Genomic DNA, 18584 nt, shown 5'->3' with positions numbered 1-18584 from the left:
ATAGAAATTTTAGGATTTTCGCTTATTTCCGACAGATTTTCAATTGGAATATTTTTACTTGTAAAAAGATTTTGATAAAACATAAGCATTCCACCCAATATTGCATTCGTTTTGTTTATTTTTAATTCCTCGAGGCTCTGATTTTATTTCTTTAATTACAGACGCCTGATTATGTTTTCCTAGGCTTTTTTTTTATCATACAAGGAATCTAATTCTGCTTCTAATGTTTTTAGTTTTTTGTAATTGAATCTGTCAGCGTGTTCTTTTTCAACTATATTATATATAATATAATACATAGGCGGTAATGTTAACGTTAGGGTTCATAGCTCCGGCCCTAATTTTCGTTCAGCAACGAGGGACCTCTTGAATGAAAGCTCATCAAATTGTCTCTTTCCTGTTAAAATTTCGTGGTTTGAAGTCAGATTCGTGTTCCGGCAAATTGCGTCTGTATTGAAAAACTCTGAAAATGAAAGTAAAAGTAGGGAATTTCTCAGTTTTGGAAAGGGTGTACATCAAACAATTTCAATTCTTTTCTTCAAATGATAATTCAATTTTGACACTTGTTTTTGAAATTGAAAATCCTCTTTTCTGACATGTGTCAAGCATTCTGATTTAAAATGTCCCAATAAATGTATATACACTCTGCAAGTATAGGGACTATTTTGCTTAAAGGCACTACTTTGTTGTCCTACCGATTCTAAAAATAGTTAGAGGGATATACCCAATAGCCTTAACTCTGATCAAATTAAATAACAGTATCAAAATCAAAATATCTTGACAACTTAGTACAGTAGACCTTCCTAATATAAATTAAAATCTGTCAATTTTTATCCACACATTTTTTTGGTAAATACCAAGCCTATTTTGTTGCTGTACCTGTAATAAGATTTTTCTCTATTCCTATATACCACCCCCCCCCCCCCCCCCCCCCCCATTTTGTGGCCCCACTTTTCTCTAGGGAATCATAGTTTAATCTGCACAACCTGTGCTTTCACACAAGTAACTGCTTTTTGGACTGAAAACCAGAATATTTTGTAAGATATTCTCTATATATTTAAATGTAAAAAAGTCTCAAAAGTACATGAACTATATTTTATTTTGTTCACATATGTTTTTATATTATAAAAGAATTAAAAGGGGCACTGTTGTCAGTGTTGAAAACAAATAATAAAAATAACTAGAGCAAAGCTCGTTGAAAAGCAACGAGTGGGTCTTCTGTTAATGTCGAAAGTAAAGCTAGGAGCGTTTTCTCGTCGTGCTCGTCCCCGGGATACAAAACTCGAGATGCGCACGCAGAGTTAGACGGGAATGACTTTCCTTGACTACTGAGACTCTCCAAAATGGAGGAAGTTATCAAAGCACAGTTGAACGAAGACTTATTTATTGAGGATGAAACAGACATTTTTATTTTCATTGCGATGGAGCAGACATGGATCATGCAAATTATCTTAAACCTAGAGCGGCGTCGTTATAATCCAAGACTCGAAGGCTTTTCAGAAAACATTGTGCCACAGTTTGATAGCAAGCAATTTCTCAGACATTTCAGAGTGAACCCAGAAATTTTTTATTTGATCATGAACTCGATTGTACATTCTCTCACAGATGATAATGCATGGCCCGGTGGTGTAGAGCCTATCCTGCCCGAGAAAAAACTTTTGGTATTTCTGTGGTATATGGCAAATCAGGAAACGTTACGAGAAGTTAGCAATACATTTGCAATCGGCACAACGACAGTTCATGAAATTATAATGGCTGTGTCAGAAACAGTAAACGAAAACTTGGTTAACGTAAGTTAATATTCGTGGTTAAGAATTTAAAAAAAAATAATTTTCAACCCTAATACTTATAATTGGTGAGTAAAGGTTTTCATTCATGCATGTTGTAAAATTCTAGGTGATAAACTGGCCAGATGCAAACACACAACAAGCCATATCAAGACAATTTCAACTCCAGTCTGGATTACCTGGTATTATTGGCTGTTTAGATGGAACCCATATTCGGTTATCTTCAGCTCCTGGTGGTGACAAAGATTATTTTAACCGAAAAAACTTCCCTTCAATCCAGCTACAGGTACTGATACATGTAAAGCATATTTTTACTGTGTGTTTACATGATGTAAACTATTTTATCATCAATAAACCAGGTAACTTTAAACTGTACGAAACTCTTACTTTACTGATTACATATAAATGTAGAATGAAGACCTTAAAAATTGTTTTTTTTCTCTAAAATATACAGGTTGTTGCAGACTGTGACATGTTGATAAGAGATGCTTACACAGGTTGGCCTGGGTGCACACACGATGCACGTGTTCTCAGAAATTCCTCTTTGTTTGACATAGCCGAAAATGGACAATGTGTTATGCATGGAAAATTTATTATTGCAGACAGTGCCTATCCATTGAGGAATTGGTTGATGACACCTTTCCGAGATAATGGAAGACTTAATGCACAGCAACGAAGATTTAATCAAAGGCTGTCTGTGGCAAGACAAATTGTTGAACGGGTGTATGGACACTTAAAAGGAAGGTTTCGAAGGTTTCGAGAAATATCTGTTCGAAAGCTGTCTCGTATAGTTTCACTGATTATTTCAGGATGCATTTTGCACAATTTATGTGTTTTGCATCATGATGACGTCGAAGCGTTTATAGACAATGATGACGATAGACATCCTAATGCCTACCCTAACATTTTTGTTGATGGAAGGGATGGAGCATTATTCAGACAGCAGTTAATGAATACAATGCCATTGTAAATACTTTATTTGAAACAGTTTTTGAAATGATTATGGTTTTCTAGCGTATGTTGCACACAAAAATTATATTAAAGATATTAAAAGATTTCAGAAGTGTTGTCAATCTTTTATTCACTTTTTGTGAAAGAACAAATAAAACAAAACAGAAAAATGTCAACAATACAATGTATATTTAAACAAAAACAAAAAACAAAAGAGGCCCAGGACACAATTTGAATTAGGACAAGTCTTTCTAACATGTTTGACTTGTTGAACCTATTTAAATGTATTTTCATTTGAGAAATCAGTTAAGTGCTTATGTCCATAACATCAGTATTTTGAAAAATTGTCATATCTGAATTACAATAGTAATCACTACCACTGGAAGAATAAATGAATGGTTTGATGTTCATCAAAATTTTAGTACAGTTCAATTTGCACAAAACCATGAAGTGTTTACTTCAAGTAAAACCTAAAATTGTGTACATTGTGGAGTTAATTATTTGTCCAAAGACTTTTCCAACATTTCGAGCATTCGATCAATGCATCGCATTTTGTCTTCATGTTGTGTTTTCATGGAGTTCATAAGTTCCCTGTTTTGTTCCTGGATATTCTCAATTAATTTGGTGCTTTCGGATATCTTGCTTTTTGTTGATTTTAATTTCGTAGTTTTAGCACGAGTTGTGGATTTGGAACCTGTGTCACTTGATGTAGACTGCTTATCTTCTTCTTCTTCAGGAGCAGCTGATACATCTTCATCCTTGTCCAATTCTGTATTGATTTTAAGTTTATCCCTGGAGCGTCCTGTGTCAAAGGACACAGCTACCTTTGTGGAGGCCTTATTGCCATACACCTCACTGAACTGCTCTAAATACTTCCAGGAATATTTTTTATTGCCGGTTTTGTTATTTTCATCATTTATTTCTTTGTATTTTTTTTTCAATGCCTTCCATCTATTGATCAGTTGTGTTTTGGAAACATGTATGCCATTTTTTTTCATTTCATTTGCTATTTCTCCCCAAAGAACATCATGAGATTTTGTGCCTGAAAATTTGTCCTCCCTCTGAAGCCTTAAATCAATTAAAAATCGTTCTTCACTTTCCTTCCAAACATGCATTGTGTTCTGTAAGTAAAGTAAGTTTTTCAGTGAGTAGAATATGAAACTCATGAAGTGTTAATTTGATATCATTAGATACTCTGATTTCAGAACATGCGAGATCTTCTTCAGATCTAGAGTATGATTGTGACAAAAATGAGGAAAAGCACTTTGTACTCGCGCAAGTAGACATTAATAAAAAGTCAAGATTTTTGTCCGGTATGAGTTTCTCGGAATGATTTTCTACAAAATTCCAATCTACCTGCGAGTCAGAACTGGAGGGTGTAGAATGGCCAGATGATGCAGATTCTGATGACGCTGAGCAAGAAGGGATGGTCTCAAATACACGCGAAGTTGATGCTCCAGAAGAAGTTGATGTATCTAGGGAAGTGGAATTCTTGTGACTAGTTGAAAGTGCCTCCCTAATGGCCCTCTTTGTCTCCGGATCTGTTTAATATGAAAATGATGTTATTGATATGAAATAAAAATTATTTAAACAAAATCCAAATCAAAATATTGTTTGTTTGCCACTGACTCGAGAACTTTAGCCTTGGTAAAATGTTTTATTGATCTTTTATATTGATTTTTTAAATCATCCTATGTCTATTAGTCATAATGACTTAATGTTGCTATAATTATATATTTATGGAATGAAATTAAAATTGTATACATACCACCATCTTCTGAAAGAAAAACGGTAGCCAGACTCTCATCAAGCAGACAGTATTGCCCATCTATCTCAATTTGTACCCTGAAAATGGATAAAAGATTTTGTACCCTGAAAATGGATATAAAAATTACAATGTCAGGCATGTAGCAACAAGGGGGGGGGGGTTGTCCACTCCCACTTTTTTGTCGCAGCAAAGATTTTTAGGAAGTTGGGGTTTTTTTTTTGTTTGGTTTTTTTTTGCTTGTCAAGATTTTTTGGATGGATCTAACCCCCCCCCCCCCCATTTCAAAAACGATGCTACGTGCTACCTGCCGGCATGTACATGTACGAGTACTTCTAAATCGGTAATAGAACTGACATGTTGTTTTTTTGCCCTGTTCTTCATGCATTTTATACAAGAAAATGTTTTCAACATATTCATTAACATTTTTTATTTTTTTATGCGATATCCCTATTCATTATAACTAAATATAAGGTCACGAGACGAACTTACGTTGCCGATCATTCTTGAATACATTATAAAATAGTAAAAATATTTTTTTAAGTTCTATATAACGATTAAAAACCTTTCAAAATCCTTTTGCCATTTTGAAATAAAAGAAACAAAGATACACTCACATGTTGTTATTACCGCGTGACGCCATCTTTACTCTATCAAACCCTGCATCGTGTGAGAGTTAAACTCGATTTAATTCTTTTTATTTAATTTAACTAAATTTTATGTACTAGTTCAGTACATATACAGTACATGTTTCATGTTTTAGGCCAGAGAATATTTGGATGGGATATTTTTATTTCTCTATTTATAGCTCGTTCACAGAGCTAAATGAATTACATGTATAATCGGGGAAAATGTGACCAAGATAATTACAAATTCTTGAATGTTTGGGACTGTTTATTAAAGCTTAAAATGAATAAGCAGATGGACAAATCAGATTGAAAAAGAATTTTTCACAGGTAAATTGAACCTATGTAAAGAATAACAGGACTCGAGCCTGTTTACATGAGAAATACTTATGAGACCTTATCTTGCTTATAACTCTACAACTGATTCTCAAATGTCATTTGATCATTAGAAATGCATTCTTACAGCATTGTGAATAATAAAATTATAAAAATAGAATTTGACCAAATCGTGACCATGCCCCTTAAACACATTATAATTATTCTGTACTAAGTTAAGAAAAACAATTTAAAAAATCTAACAAAATGTAATCCACGAAAAATTTTGAACTGCGAACTAATGAGCTTTTTTTTTTTAGAATCATTAACATGAAACGAAATTATCTTTAACAACTGTAAATACAACAAAATAACCAGAAATAAAACGCAAACATACCCATTGAAATGTTTATAAATTTTTTTTGTATGTGAAAACTGTTATCGAGATTAATCTACCATGTAAACATGGTAAAACACAAACTGAAAGTAGAAAATTCGAACGGTTTCTCTTATGAATTGAGTTTTAATGTATGTTTATGCTTTTAAATTTGTTTCACGAATATATTCATAAACATTTGATATCTAATAAAGGCAAAATCCATTAAGAATAATCAATTAAGTTTCAGAAATCAAACTTACTAACTCTTTCTACGATCACGACATCCGAGTGTATACCGATCTCGATGTTAAATTAAGCCAACGTTTTATAAATTCTATTGGGTTTTTTTGCGTTTCCTTTTTAAAGATATTTATTTTTTAACAATCTGATATGGCTATATCTAGTACAGAAGTACATCAAATGTATTGGTGTCGAACTATGGAAGGGTCGAATTGCATGGCTACCGTTTTCTAATTCTATTTTTAGAGCGACCATATTCACTAGCGACAGTATTCCCTGGTACACCGGGCTCAAACTCTCGCTGTTTATGTCGCACTCTCGCGACCCGAGTCGAAACTAGAGTTCGACGAGAAAACGCTCTTGAAGTACTTCTAAGAAGCAGAGTTCTTAAACCAATAAACATAAGTAACTAATACAAAAGGGAAAAAATAAAACTATTCTTGGTACGAGTAAACAAAAGCCGAATGAATATAAGTACGAAATAAAAATCAAAGGCCGGAAAGGCAACAAAGGCATCGAGCTGACATTTTCTTTTATATAAAATGATATCAATAATTTAAATTTTTGTACTAAAAGTCGTATATCAAATAAAATTAGAATAAAAAAGTAAATGAATTATATTTTGTGCTGCTTTAAAATATTTTTTTAGTATATTCCCTTATAAAATAGGTAGTGATGCGTTTATAATACAATAACTCATCATGGTTACAAAAATTGAGAAACTTCAAAGTAAAAAAAAAACAAGAGGTCAATTTGCCTTAATGGTCACCCGAGTAGCATATATCCCATACACAAACTTGTCATGGAGTCTCATATATGCATCTAATTAATTAGGTTTCATACTGGAGTAAAAAATTATAAATTTGTAATGACGACCACATTTCAAAAAGAACTGTGAAACCTATTATTTTGGTGAAAAACTAAAAGATCTGGTCTACAAAATCATGAATTCAGTTTTCCTTTCAGGTGTGTGGGAGTAAAGAAAATAATTTTTTAACGTTATATGCATTAACATCTATACATCCATTTTGGCCCTGCCCTAGAGTCAAAACCCTAATGGACATCATAATGGACATCATAATCATGCATTTAGTTTTTTAAAAATATATATGGGAGTAGAGAAGAAGATTTTCTAAGATTTAATACATTTGTACTATATGACCATATTGGCCCCACCCTAGAGCCTGAACCCCTGACCCAGGGGTCATGAATTTCACAATTTTGATAGAGGGTCTAATGGACATCATAATCATGCATTTAGTTTTTTAAAAATATATATGGGAGTAGAGAAGAAGATTTTCTAAGATTTAATACATTTGTACTATATGACCATATTGGCCCCCACCCTAGAGCCTGAACCCCTGACCCAGGGGTCATGAATTTCACAATTTAGGTTGAGGGCTTCATGGACATCATTATCATGCATTTAGTTTTTGACAAATAAATATGATAGTAGAGAAGAAGATTTTCTAAGATCTAATACATTTGCACTATATGACCATATTGGCCCCACCCTAGAGCCTGAACCCCTGACCAAGGGGTCATGAATTTCACAATTTAGGTTGAAGGCTTCATGGACATCATTATCATGCATTTAGTTTTTGACAAATATATATGATAGTAGAGAAGAAGATTTTCTAAGATTTAATACATTTTTACTATTTGTCCATATTGGCCCACCCTAGAGCCTGAACCCCTGACCCAGGGGTCATGAATTTCACAATTTTGGTAGAGGGCTTCATGGACATCATAATCATGCATTTAGTTTTTAACAAATATTTATGGTAGTAGAGAAGAAGATTTTCTAAGATTTAATACATTTTTACTATTTGGCCATATTGGCCCCACCCTAGAGCCTGAACCCCTGACCCAGGGGTCATGAATTTCACAATTTTGATAGAGGGTCTAATGGACATCATAATCATGCATTTAGTTTTTTAAAAATATATATGGGAGTAGAGAAGAAGATTTTCTAAGGTTTAATACATTTTTACTATATGGCCATATTGGCCCCCACCCTAGAGCCAGAACCCCTGACCCAGGGGCCATAAATTTCACAATTTTGGTAGATGGCTTCATGGACAACATAACCATGCAACCAGTTTTTTCCTCACATGCGTGGGAGTAGAGAAGAAGATTTTTGAAAATTTGGCTTTTTTTGCATATTTGGCCCCGCCTGTGGCACCCCAGGGGTGGTAGAGCCATGAATTTCACAATTTAGATTCTTCTTACCATAGAGATGCTTCACACCAAAAATGGTAACGATTGGCCTGGTAGCTTTCAAGAAGAAGTTAAAAATGTAAAATTGTTAACGCACGACGCACAGACGCACGACGACGGACGAAGATCAATTGCAATAGGTCACCTGAGTGACTCAGGTGACCTAAAATTTCTTTCTGCTTAAAACAATCTTTGAACATTTTTCAAAGGTTCATAATTTGAATACATTAACAGTGTGTCCCTAAATATAAAAATAAAACATACTTTTATTTATTTCAATTCCCTTTTGAAACAAGATTACCTATAGTATGGTTGTTTACAAACAAATCCACAACACGTGCTATCTAAAATACTCGACCAAACCAACTGCATTATCGTTTTTATTTCATTAGATACGTTTGTCGCTTACATTTATTTTGGAGACCGTGTCCGATAACAAATAAATTTACATATAAAATTTTATATCTATCGGGCACGGTCTACAATTAAAATGTAAGCGATAAACTAAAATAATATTTAGTGGTTTACACCTTATTGTATTCATCCGCCATTTCTTGATTAAGCATATTTATACTTATGCAATGAGTTGTCAATAACCAGAGAGGCAAAGTTGGGTTTTTTGTACACAATTAAAATCTTCTAATGTGTTTAATACTTTAAGGATCTTATTTCTTATACGCATTTAAAAGGCGGTGCAGAGCATGAATTTTTGGACGATTGCCAATCAAGACGATCGCTAGAAGGCTGCCGAGCATTAGCTCAATGCCTTAAAAACCTTATAAATTTTAAGAACGACTTAGCAAATCCAAATCAAAATGTGTTGAGGATTTTTTGTACACAATTAAGTTGAATAAAAATCTTCTAATGTGTTTAATACTTTAAGGATCTTATTTCTTATGTACGCATTTAAAAGGCGGTGCAGAGCATGAATTTTTGGACGATTGCCAATCAAGACGATCGCTAGAAGGCTGCCGAGCATTAGCTCAACGCCTTAAAAACCTTATAAATTTTAAGAACGACTTAGCAAATCCAAATCCAAATGTGTTCAAGTACGACTTAACAATTTTCGAATTATTTTAGGTACGAGTTAGTTTTACTTTGAACATAACACTGTTAAATTTCCAAAAAAAATAATTTTATAAACCTATATATATTTGTAATGCATCGTCAATCTTAAAACGGATTTCAGATTTAAATTAAGCTTCATAAGCTCTTATTTTTGCTATTATGATTAATAGCAAATTAGGGTGATTTCTCCATGCATCGGATACCTTTGGATTTTTCCCTTTGTTCACGCATCAAATATCTTCCAAATATAAATAAAACTTGTTTTAAAAGTTACATGTTTCCCCCTTGCTTAATTATTGGAGAAAAAATTGTGAAATTGTAAAAAATGTAGAAAATAAAGCAAATTATTGAAGTGTTGAACTATTTCACCATGGAACGGACAATATTTACCAAGCATCGGACAGCTATAGCAGTACAGTAGAGATTAAAAATAACAAGATTTTCTGGTTTTAATGCAAAAATACAAAGGTTCGGAAAAATTAATTTATTCAAATGCTAATCAGATTTCTTTTAATGTAAATCCTCAAATCTACATATAGGAATTTAGACTATTGCTTCTGTTTAAAGGAATATTTATCATAAGGGGTTCTTTATTGTGCCAGCTCCTACAGGAATTTCAAGTATAATAAAAAGACTGTGTCCGTAAAACTCGATTTTTAAATGGTCCGAGGAAAATGTTTGTATCAATTATTTTTCAAATTTTTATTTAACTTCACATTAAAAGTATATCACAAGGAATGGGCACATAATCTCCATATTATTAGAAGAAATCATGCAGTGAAAACTGTCCGATGCATGGTTAATTTGTGTCCGATCCATGGTGAAATGAACATGTGGTGCAAAAATGACCTCGACATTAATTGTTCAAATTTCTTGAACTTATTTTAATCAAATTTTGTTTCAAAATTTACTTATTTCTAATTATTTTATGCAGAGAGTGCATTTTCACTAATTCACAATCAAACGCACAACATTCAAATAATGCTTTAGTGTAAAATCTTAGTAAGTAAATTTTCAATAATGGCGTAATTAACGTCATTTTACGATGCCTATATTGCTATTTCCTTGACAATGTGACTGTCAAATTCTTAATAATGATTAAGTTCATTTGTTCTAATTCAGGAATATACGAAACAACACATGAGCGCATGCACATTTATTTGTATATTTATAAACAAAGCTGTCCGATCCAAGGTATATGTGTCCGATGCATGGTTAATTCACCCTATAGCTTAAAAAAGTTATTACAAAAAGACTTTGTTTCCCTCCCGGCTCCTAATTTTGAGAGGTCAGTCCCTTTTTCTTGATATCAAATGAAAGGTCTCGCAAATATAAACATTTTTTGTTCAACAAGTGTTCACGAATTGTTAGCCGTTCTATAGATATCTGAACAACTGTGTTTTAGGGACCGACCCTTCAACCCCTCTTGGGGCCACAAACAAACAAATTTAAGGTATCATATTGTTAACAACATTATTCTGAGCAACTTTTCTTCTACATTGCTTCTCAAAATATTTCTCCTTTTCTAGATATTAATGATTAAAGTTTTGGACTTCTGGCCCCTTGAAACCCCTATTTCGTATCATATGACTTAGGTATGTTACTGTATAGATAAACAGCTGTACAATGAACATTTTTGCTTCTTTAATTGATAACAAATAAGTGTTCATTAAAGAGATATTGCCAAAAAAATTTAGAGCCCCTTATTTGAGGAGAAAGGCCCTTTTTCTTGATATCAAATGAAAGCCCGTGAAAATTGAAACAACTTTTGCATTACATGTTTTAACAAAATATTTACAGGTTTAAAAATATTTCAGAAAATGTGCAAAGATTTTGTGAAAAAAAATTGGTGCCAATTTTCGACCTCAGGCGAGCTTCAACGCCTTGCGTAATATCCATACTTTCAAACAATGCGGTACATCTACTGACTTTCATCTACTATCCTTGAAAACTTCAACTTTCTATCGGGAATAGTTTCAGAGGAGTTGAGTGGACTTAAAATTTCATTAAATTTAAATATCTTAAAAGCGGAAGTGACGGCATCAACAAATTTAACTAAAAACATTTATCCCCTCCAATGCTCTATAAGTCCTGAATATTTGGTGCAAATCAGGTGAATAGTTTTCGAAAAATAAATATTTTAGCCTAAAAAAATAAAGTTGTTGAAGAAAAAAATCAATCAATCATCCTAAATAAAATGTGTTTTCAGCAAGTTAATTAGCTTAAAGCAATGGCTGTTGTTTTGCTTTTATGATGACACTTTGTTATAGTCGACCTGATGAAGTATAATACTTTGTCAAGCCGTAAGTGAATATTTACATCTATCTGAAAAATTCAAACATGTCTATGTCTTTGATCTGGGTATAGTCCACTAATGCATTTTCCATAGGCGGTAATGTTAATGTTCAGGTTCATAGCTCCAGCCCTAATTTTCGTTCAGTGAAAAGGAACGGAACCTCTTGAATGATGTTTCTCTACTGTTAAAATTGGTGTGAAGTCAGATTCGTTTTACGGCAAATGCGTCTGTATTGAAAAACTCTGAAAATGAAAGTAAATGTAGGGAATTTCACAGTTTTGGAAAGGGTGTACATCAAACAATTTCAATTCTTTCCTTCAAATGATAATTCAATATTGACACTTGCTTTTAAAATTGTAAATCATCTTTTCTGACATGTGTTAAGCAGTCTGATTTAAAATGTCCCAATAAATGTATATTCACTCTGCAAGTATAAGAACTATTTTGCTTAAAGGCAGTACATTGTTGTCCTACTGATTCTAAAAATAGTTGAAGGGATTTACCCAATATAAAACAGTCACTGTGGTTATTTACAATCTAAGCCTATATATTCACTCTAGACACTATATAGAACCAGGATTCCAAATTTTAATCGCACAAAAAAAGAATTGTTTTCAAATACCATGAAAAAGGTAAAATAGAAAAGTATAGGAATTTCCCTATCCATCAATGGATCCTATGACACCATAATGATGTCATAGTGATGAGTTGTTTTTAATTGTGTAAGTGTAATATTTATTTCAGAAGAAATGCACCATGATTTAACCCATCGGGGGGGGGGGGGTGGCCCCCCCACTTTTTCTCGCAGCAACAAATTTTTTAAAATTTACATATAAAAAATTGAATTATCATGGAGTTGGCCCCTCACTTTTTTTGGCAGTATGTAAACAATAAGGAAAGAAGGAGTGAAATTAAAGAGTTTTGGATATGTTACGCCAGGCCCCCCCCCCCCCCCCCCCGGATTAGGATTTTTGAAGATTTTGGGAAAATCCAAATTTGCCTTTTTTTTTTTTGCTTGTCAAGAATTTTTGGATGAGTCTGCCCCCCCCCCCCCCACTTTCAAAAACGATGCTACGTGCCTGCCCATTAATGATATGTCATGGGGAAAAGAAACTTGCTAATAAGGTCTTTTTTACTCTTGTATATGGTTACTATGGTAACAAATTCAACCAAATTATAGAAAAACATATCCAATGGAAAAGAGTCTACAATTAACTAGAGTTCAAAATCTAGAAGAACAAAAAATACCCACTAAGTCTGTGTAAATGTATAATCAATATAAAGTTTCCCTATATTTAATATTCTTAATCATCTGCATGTCAAAGACTGAGTATATAGTTTTTGCAGGTTCCTTCTTTTAAACTTGAACAAGTGTAATTAAACATCATTATTAAGAAAATAATTTTACTTACATCAAGTGTGTCTCACTGTTGTGGGTCTTTGATGAAGTTCCGTTTCAATTTACATGGTATCTAAAATGAAAGGTTTTGAATTTAATTCTACATGTATCAAACACACTATCCCCAACATTTGCAATTTCATGTCAAAAGCAGCCATACGTTTAACGAGGCCGGGTCTAATTTGTTCTGCCCTAGATTTTTTAATGAAATTTTTTACATGAACCTCTACTGATATAATTATTATTTTAAGATAAAAAGATACTACATTTACCACACTGTTTGTTTAAGGGGCCATCTCAAAGTTTGTTAATTTTTAACATAGGACCCTATGGGATTTTGCTTGAAATGTATCAGTTTAGCACGTTTTTTACATTTTTTTAAAACTTCTGCCCTAGGGATTTCTTTTTATGTTCTACATATAAAATAAAAGTTATTGCTAAAAGGCATCAAATGGTTACATAAAAAAACCTTTTACCTCCTGGTTTGTTCCAGGGGTCTTATCAAAGTTGTTTTTTGTATGCCAAATTTCCCAGTTTGTCAGATATTAATGGCTATTTTTTATTTGACAGAGAAGGAAATGTCTTTAATCTTTAGAGTATTATTAAAACATTCCGACATATTGAAGTAATGAAAAATATATAACATCACATATTAAGGGTCATTAATATAAAATACATGGTTACTGTCTTGAAATATATAATTAAGCTATATATAGGCGGGTTAAGAAAACGTGACAAAGGGCTAGGCTTTCTGAACCCTCTTCACATTTTCGACCCGAGCCCAAATATAACTTATACTTCGAGACATTTATGTTTTTTCCACGATATAATATCAATTTTTTCCGCATCAAACGAGCTATTTTCAACAGATTTCGCTGAATATCTGCAGTTGAAACTATCACGCCATGGCGTCAACAAAGCAAAAAGATGACGTCACAATACAAATAAAACGCTGTGCGAAAGTGTGCGTACTCGTTTTGTACTCGGCCTCGTTAAAACTCAGATAGAGAGAGAGAGGGGGAGACAGACAGACAACAAATAATTATATCATGCACAACACATTTGTATAACCTAAAGACCAACACCTCCCCTTTTTCAAACATTCAATATAAACCCTACCCAAAACAAAATATTCTATTGTTTCAACATATGAATAGAGAAATACATGTAAATATCTACAAAAATGATTACAGATAATTTCATCCAATTTTGATTATGATAAACAAAGATAGATTTTATGGATTAAATACTACGCAGCATGGTAGGCCTTTACATGTTTAAATGTGAAAAGGTACAACATTGCACGACAGACTTATTTACACAATTTAATGCAAATCTATCATCATTGTAAATATTGCATGTCCTTAAGTGCAGTCTTCCTTTGCTCCACTTTGAAAGAAGCCAGACTGACCCCATATAAAACATGAATTAATTTTTTTACTCATTCTTTCAATATTCATAGCTACTATCATCACTCAAAATGTGTAATCCTCAAAAATTAGAAGAACACCCCAATCTTGTTTTAGTTTATTTTTTGCATGTATTTATGTTGGGCAGTTTAAAAAGGCCTTTAATCTCCCTGATGGTTTAATAATTTAAAAAAACAATCAAATTAAGCAAAGAAAAACTAAATGCTACATTATGTATAAAAGGTATTAATAACTACACTTTAAAATAAAATGTACCATAATTTAATTACAATTCAGGAAAAGGGTAACATGTTTTGATTCTGTTCCATCCAAATTCAGGGAGAAAATCAACTTTGCTATTGTTGAATACTGCGGAGAATTTAAAGAAACAGCCATCGCTCAAGGAAATGCCAAAGACAAAGAAGAAAAGTACATTAGGACTGACCCAGTTATCCTCCAAAAGGCATATGAACTTTCAAAGGAAAAGAAGACAACATCAGAAGTTATGGATATGATGGGTGAAAATGACTCCTTCCAGGCCCCCAGAAACTCTAAACAAATTCGAAACAAAAAATACAGAGAAACTTCCAAATAATCACCATTAAAACCAGTAACCCGTACGAACATTTGAGGTGGATTCCACCTGGAAAGTAGACGGAATCCAGCTCAAATATAGGCGGAGAGTGTTCATTCCGGGCGTAAATGAGCAGGAGTCGGAAATTAATAAATTCTGTGTCAGATTTTCACCCCAAAATTTAAGAATTCCAGGTGGAAATGAGCAGTAATCTTAGCATGAAATGACGCCTCGATCTTTACGCCTGGAATTTTAGCAGAAATTATTCCTTCTCGGATTCTAACTTATGAAGTTTTCTACTGCTTGAAGCGTAAAATGGGACTTAGAATTTTTTCTTCAACAGACTAGGCGTAAAATGGACTTAGAATTTTAAGGAACTAAATAAGATCAGACACTGCATAAATATACTAGATATATTTTATTAATAGAATTTCTGTACCATATTCATTTATAATATAACCATAATAATGAAAAACATGCATTTAAAAAAATCTTAATAAAATAATAAGACATCAGATAAATCACAAAATTGCTGTCATTAAATCAATCAGAGAAAAAAACTTACTATGAAGTATCAAAATTTTTAAACCACTATGTTTTGACCCATGCATGATCAGTCTTAATCACTTTCCAATTTGTTTAGATAACGACACACATAGCACATTTGTTCATTATTATCCTGAACCTCTAGAAAAATGCATCCAGGGTCCTTGACGGCATTTCTCATGGCAACAAATTCAGTTTCATTAGTTTTCTCTACTTTAAGAATTTGACATTTGCTGTTATAAGAATTGCATTTGAGTTTTTCTAAAAAAGCCAAAACTGTACGCTGTCCGTGTATGGTAACAAGGAGAAAAAATCTTACACGCCCAAAACACAAAATATTTTCATTCATGTACATCATTGTAGAATTATCTCGTTTCATCATTCTTGCATAATCTAACCCATATATAATATGGTTATTGAAATCAATTCTTTTGAATGTAGAAAATTTTTCATGTTGAGGTACATATTCTAAAAAAGCACAGAGTTTTCTAAATTCCAAGTCAGATATATTTCTTAACTTCATTCCTCCTAGAATATACATTCCTTTCTCTATCATTTCCCCTCTTTTCAACAAGTTGGGGCACTCAATAGAATTAAATAACTTTTCCAATTCAGAACCTTCAAACATTGATGCGACTAGTTTTTGTTTTAGTTCTGGTAATTTTTGAACAAAGGAAATGCCAGTTATGATTTGATTATCAATATATTGTGTACCTTGAATCATTTTTAAAATACTTCCATTTTTATCTTCAAAAGAAAAACAGCTGTGGGTGTACAAAGGACCTAAATAACGGACACTATCAGCTAAATGAACAAGCTGATGTACATTAAGAGTCATAAAACATTTTTCATATAAAATTTCAAAATCAGCACAAAAATCAAATAACATTTTTTCTGCCTCTGAAATTTCATTTTCATTTGAACCTTGCTTTAAAAGAATAGATATAGCATTAACAAGCAGCACAAAATGTTGGAACCTTGGAATATCTAAAATACCACACAAAACTGGTGCACCAAAATACAATAAAAAATTACGATATTCTGACGCTTTCCAATATTTCAAATCATTTTCAATTGAACGAGGCAACCTTGAGATATCTAACGTTGGTTTCAATTTATTTAATCTAACATCAACTTCTTTGACCTTCTTGTAAATACTAAATTGCTTTGAATTAAATTCAGGAGCAAACCACAAACGCAACAATAATTTTTGGACTCCTAACAGAACCCCATGCATGTAATCAATGGCTATGCCATTTACAATGTCAAATTTGGGGAAAAAAGTCAACCAAGATGGCCCTTTAACACCATTGACAGTGTAATTTGATGTCCTTTTTTCCAAGTTGTCCATGGCTTTTTGCGCATCTCGACACACATCATGTACTGTACGTCTGGGGTCTTTTGGTTGGTCAGGTATATAAGGAAATACATGCGTATGTCCCTTACCTCTCTTTGCAGTCTCTCCTTTTTGTAAGCATTTCCAACAAGAAAAGGATCCATTATATTGGACACCATTACATAATAGACATCTAGCAGGAAGATCTGCTGTGCCAAATAGTAAATAAGCTTTGCACATAAATGTCCCGAGAGATGGTGCAAAACACTGAATTCCCTCATGCAGCCTTTTAAAACAGTCCAGAAATGGAGAAAGGTAGGTTCCCATATTAGGTTTATGGGGGCCAAACCAGAGTCCTGCTAGGATCATATGCTCTTTTAGCATTCTTAGTTTGTATGGTAATTCATTTATCACCATGAATAATGGCCATATCGACACTTTACTGCTCTTGAAGACTGGAGCTCCATCAGTGTTGAATGTAAAAGAAATATTCTCTGGTTTTGATAGAGGTCCATCGTTCTCCCAGTATGATTTGTACAGACTCCCATCATACACATCTTCATATATTCCATCTCTGCTCTGTCTTCGAAAACGATGTTGCAGTTTTTCATAAAAACCAGTCTGTGCATATAAGATTTTTAGTTGACTCTCTACTGGCATCTCCAAAAAGTACATAACTTCATTGTCATTTAGTTCTTTCTCGCAGCCACTGTATGGACACTTAAGTTCTGCTGATGATTTTAAATAGCCTAAACAATGTGGGCAGTAGAAATGTTTGACCAATGGATTTCTAAGATTTGTGAAAAATTTCTTGTAGTCATACAAACTGGTGCAAAGTGTGTGGCCTTTAGGTAGTACATACGAAAATATGTTCAATAACTGGAGTATTCCATCACTGCTTAAGCTGTGTTTCATGGTGAAGGATGTGAATAACAGCATAAATGTTCCTAGTGAAATTGGAGCTTCGGGGTACAGGGGTTGGTCTTCATCTTCATCATTTTTTTCTCTTTCACCAACAAAACATTCATCGTCAAAGTGTAGTTCTGCATCTGAGTTAAACATTGATTCCATGGTGTCCTCAAAATCCAACTCGTCTAAATCAGAATCAGAATCATTCAAATCATTGCCCACTTCTGCTTGGGGTGGTATTTCCTCAAAGTCTTCTTCATTATTGCGTGGCACCTGGTTGCAAATAACTGTTTCTTCTGTATATTCTGGCAAAACCTGCTAAAAGTCGAGAGAATATCGCGTTAGTGAATGCACCAGAGACATAAATAACAGCACGTCAAATTTAGTACCTAAAAATATCCTACTTTTCTTATGATTAAAGATTTTGTAACAACTGTAAATTGAGTATTGAATGATAATAAAGATGTACACTAACTGATCATCAAAAGTTTCTTAGTAATCAACTGTTAATAACACTTACAGGTTTCACCAATTTCAAAAACTATGAAAACATAATCGCTGTGATATTCGACACCGGATACAGATTTCGGTAAACAAGTGTTAAACTCTTATCGCGATTAAATCCGGATTGTTATATTATGCACTTAAACAGAAAAATGCATGCATCACTTGCAATTACAAATAATTGATAGATAAAGAAATAAATTTTTAAAAAAGCCGATATCACGTTAAATAAATGAAAACAAGAAAAAAAAAACCATACCAAA

At 33.1% G+C, this 18584-nt stretch overlaps 2 protein-coding genes across 11 annotated transcripts; one reads left to right on the top strand and one right to left on the bottom strand.

Annotated features, from left to right (window-relative positions):
- Positions 1 to 923: 923 nt before the first annotated feature.
- LOC128180754 (uncharacterized) lies at positions 924 to 2852 on the top strand. 2 transcript variants are annotated; one of them, XM_052848907.1, is made up of 4 exons: positions 924 to 1787; positions 1894 to 2070; positions 2239 to 2281; positions 2387 to 2852. In XM_052848907.1, exons 1-4 carry the CDS (start codon positions 1341 to 1343, stop codon positions 2752 to 2754), a joined length of 1035 nt encoding a protein of 344 aa, XP_052704867.1. In that variant the 5' UTR covers positions 924 to 1340; the 3' UTR covers positions 2755 to 2852. The 2 variants fall into 2 exon arrangements, with proteins under 2 accessions (XP_052704867.1, XP_052704866.1); XM_052848906.1 differs by having other exon boundaries at positions 2239 to 2852.
- On the bottom strand, positions 2847 to 18543 carry LOC128180753 (uncharacterized). 9 transcript variants are annotated; one of them, XR_008243244.1, is made up of 7 exons: positions 18338 to 18543; positions 17019 to 18135; positions 13057 to 13116; positions 11805 to 11886; positions 4504 to 4580; positions 4092 to 4276; positions 2847 to 3856 (listed from the first exon to the last, which is right to left on the bottom strand). XR_008243244.1 is itself a non-coding variant. In XM_052848904.1 (6 exons), coding segments are annotated over exons 3-6 (888 nt in total). In that variant the 5' UTR covers positions 13059 to 13116; positions 17019 to 18135; positions 18338 to 18472; the 3' UTR covers positions 2847 to 3232. The 9 variants fall into 9 exon arrangements, 4 of the variants coding, with proteins under 4 accessions (XP_052704864.1, XP_052704863.1, XP_052704862.1 ...); XR_008243245.1 differs by lacking the exon at positions 11805 to 11886; XM_052848904.1 differs by lacking the exon at positions 11805 to 11886 and having other exon boundaries at positions 18338 to 18472.
- Between the last annotated feature and the right edge of the window lie 41 nt (positions 18544 to 18584).

Source organism: Crassostrea angulata, chromosome 4, assembly GCF_025612915.1.
Source record: "Crassostrea angulata isolate pt1a10 chromosome 4, ASM2561291v2, whole genome shotgun sequence".
NCBI classification, from domain to species: Eukaryota; Metazoa; Mollusca; class Bivalvia; order Ostreida; family Ostreidae; genus Magallana; species Magallana angulata.
The sequence above is the reverse complement of the archived record's forward strand: the minus strand, read 5'-3'. Positions and strand labels throughout refer to the sequence as shown.

Coding starts and splice junctions, on each gene's coding strand:
- LOC128180753 (XM_052848901.1), bottom strand. CDS start 17,979: ATGGAATCAATGTTTAACTCAGATGCAGAACTACACTTTGACGATGAA.
- LOC128180754 (XM_052848906.1), top strand. CDS start 1,341: ATGGAGGAAGTTATCAAAGCACAGTTGAACGAAGACTTATTTATTGAG. Junction 1,788..1,893: donor TAAACGAAAACTTGGTTAAC/GTAAGTTAATAT, acceptor GTAAAATTCTAG/GTGATAAACTGGCCAGATGC. Junction 2,071..2,238: donor TCCCTTCAATCCAGCTACAG/GTACTGATACAT, acceptor TAAAATATACAG/GTTGTTGCAGACTGTGACAT.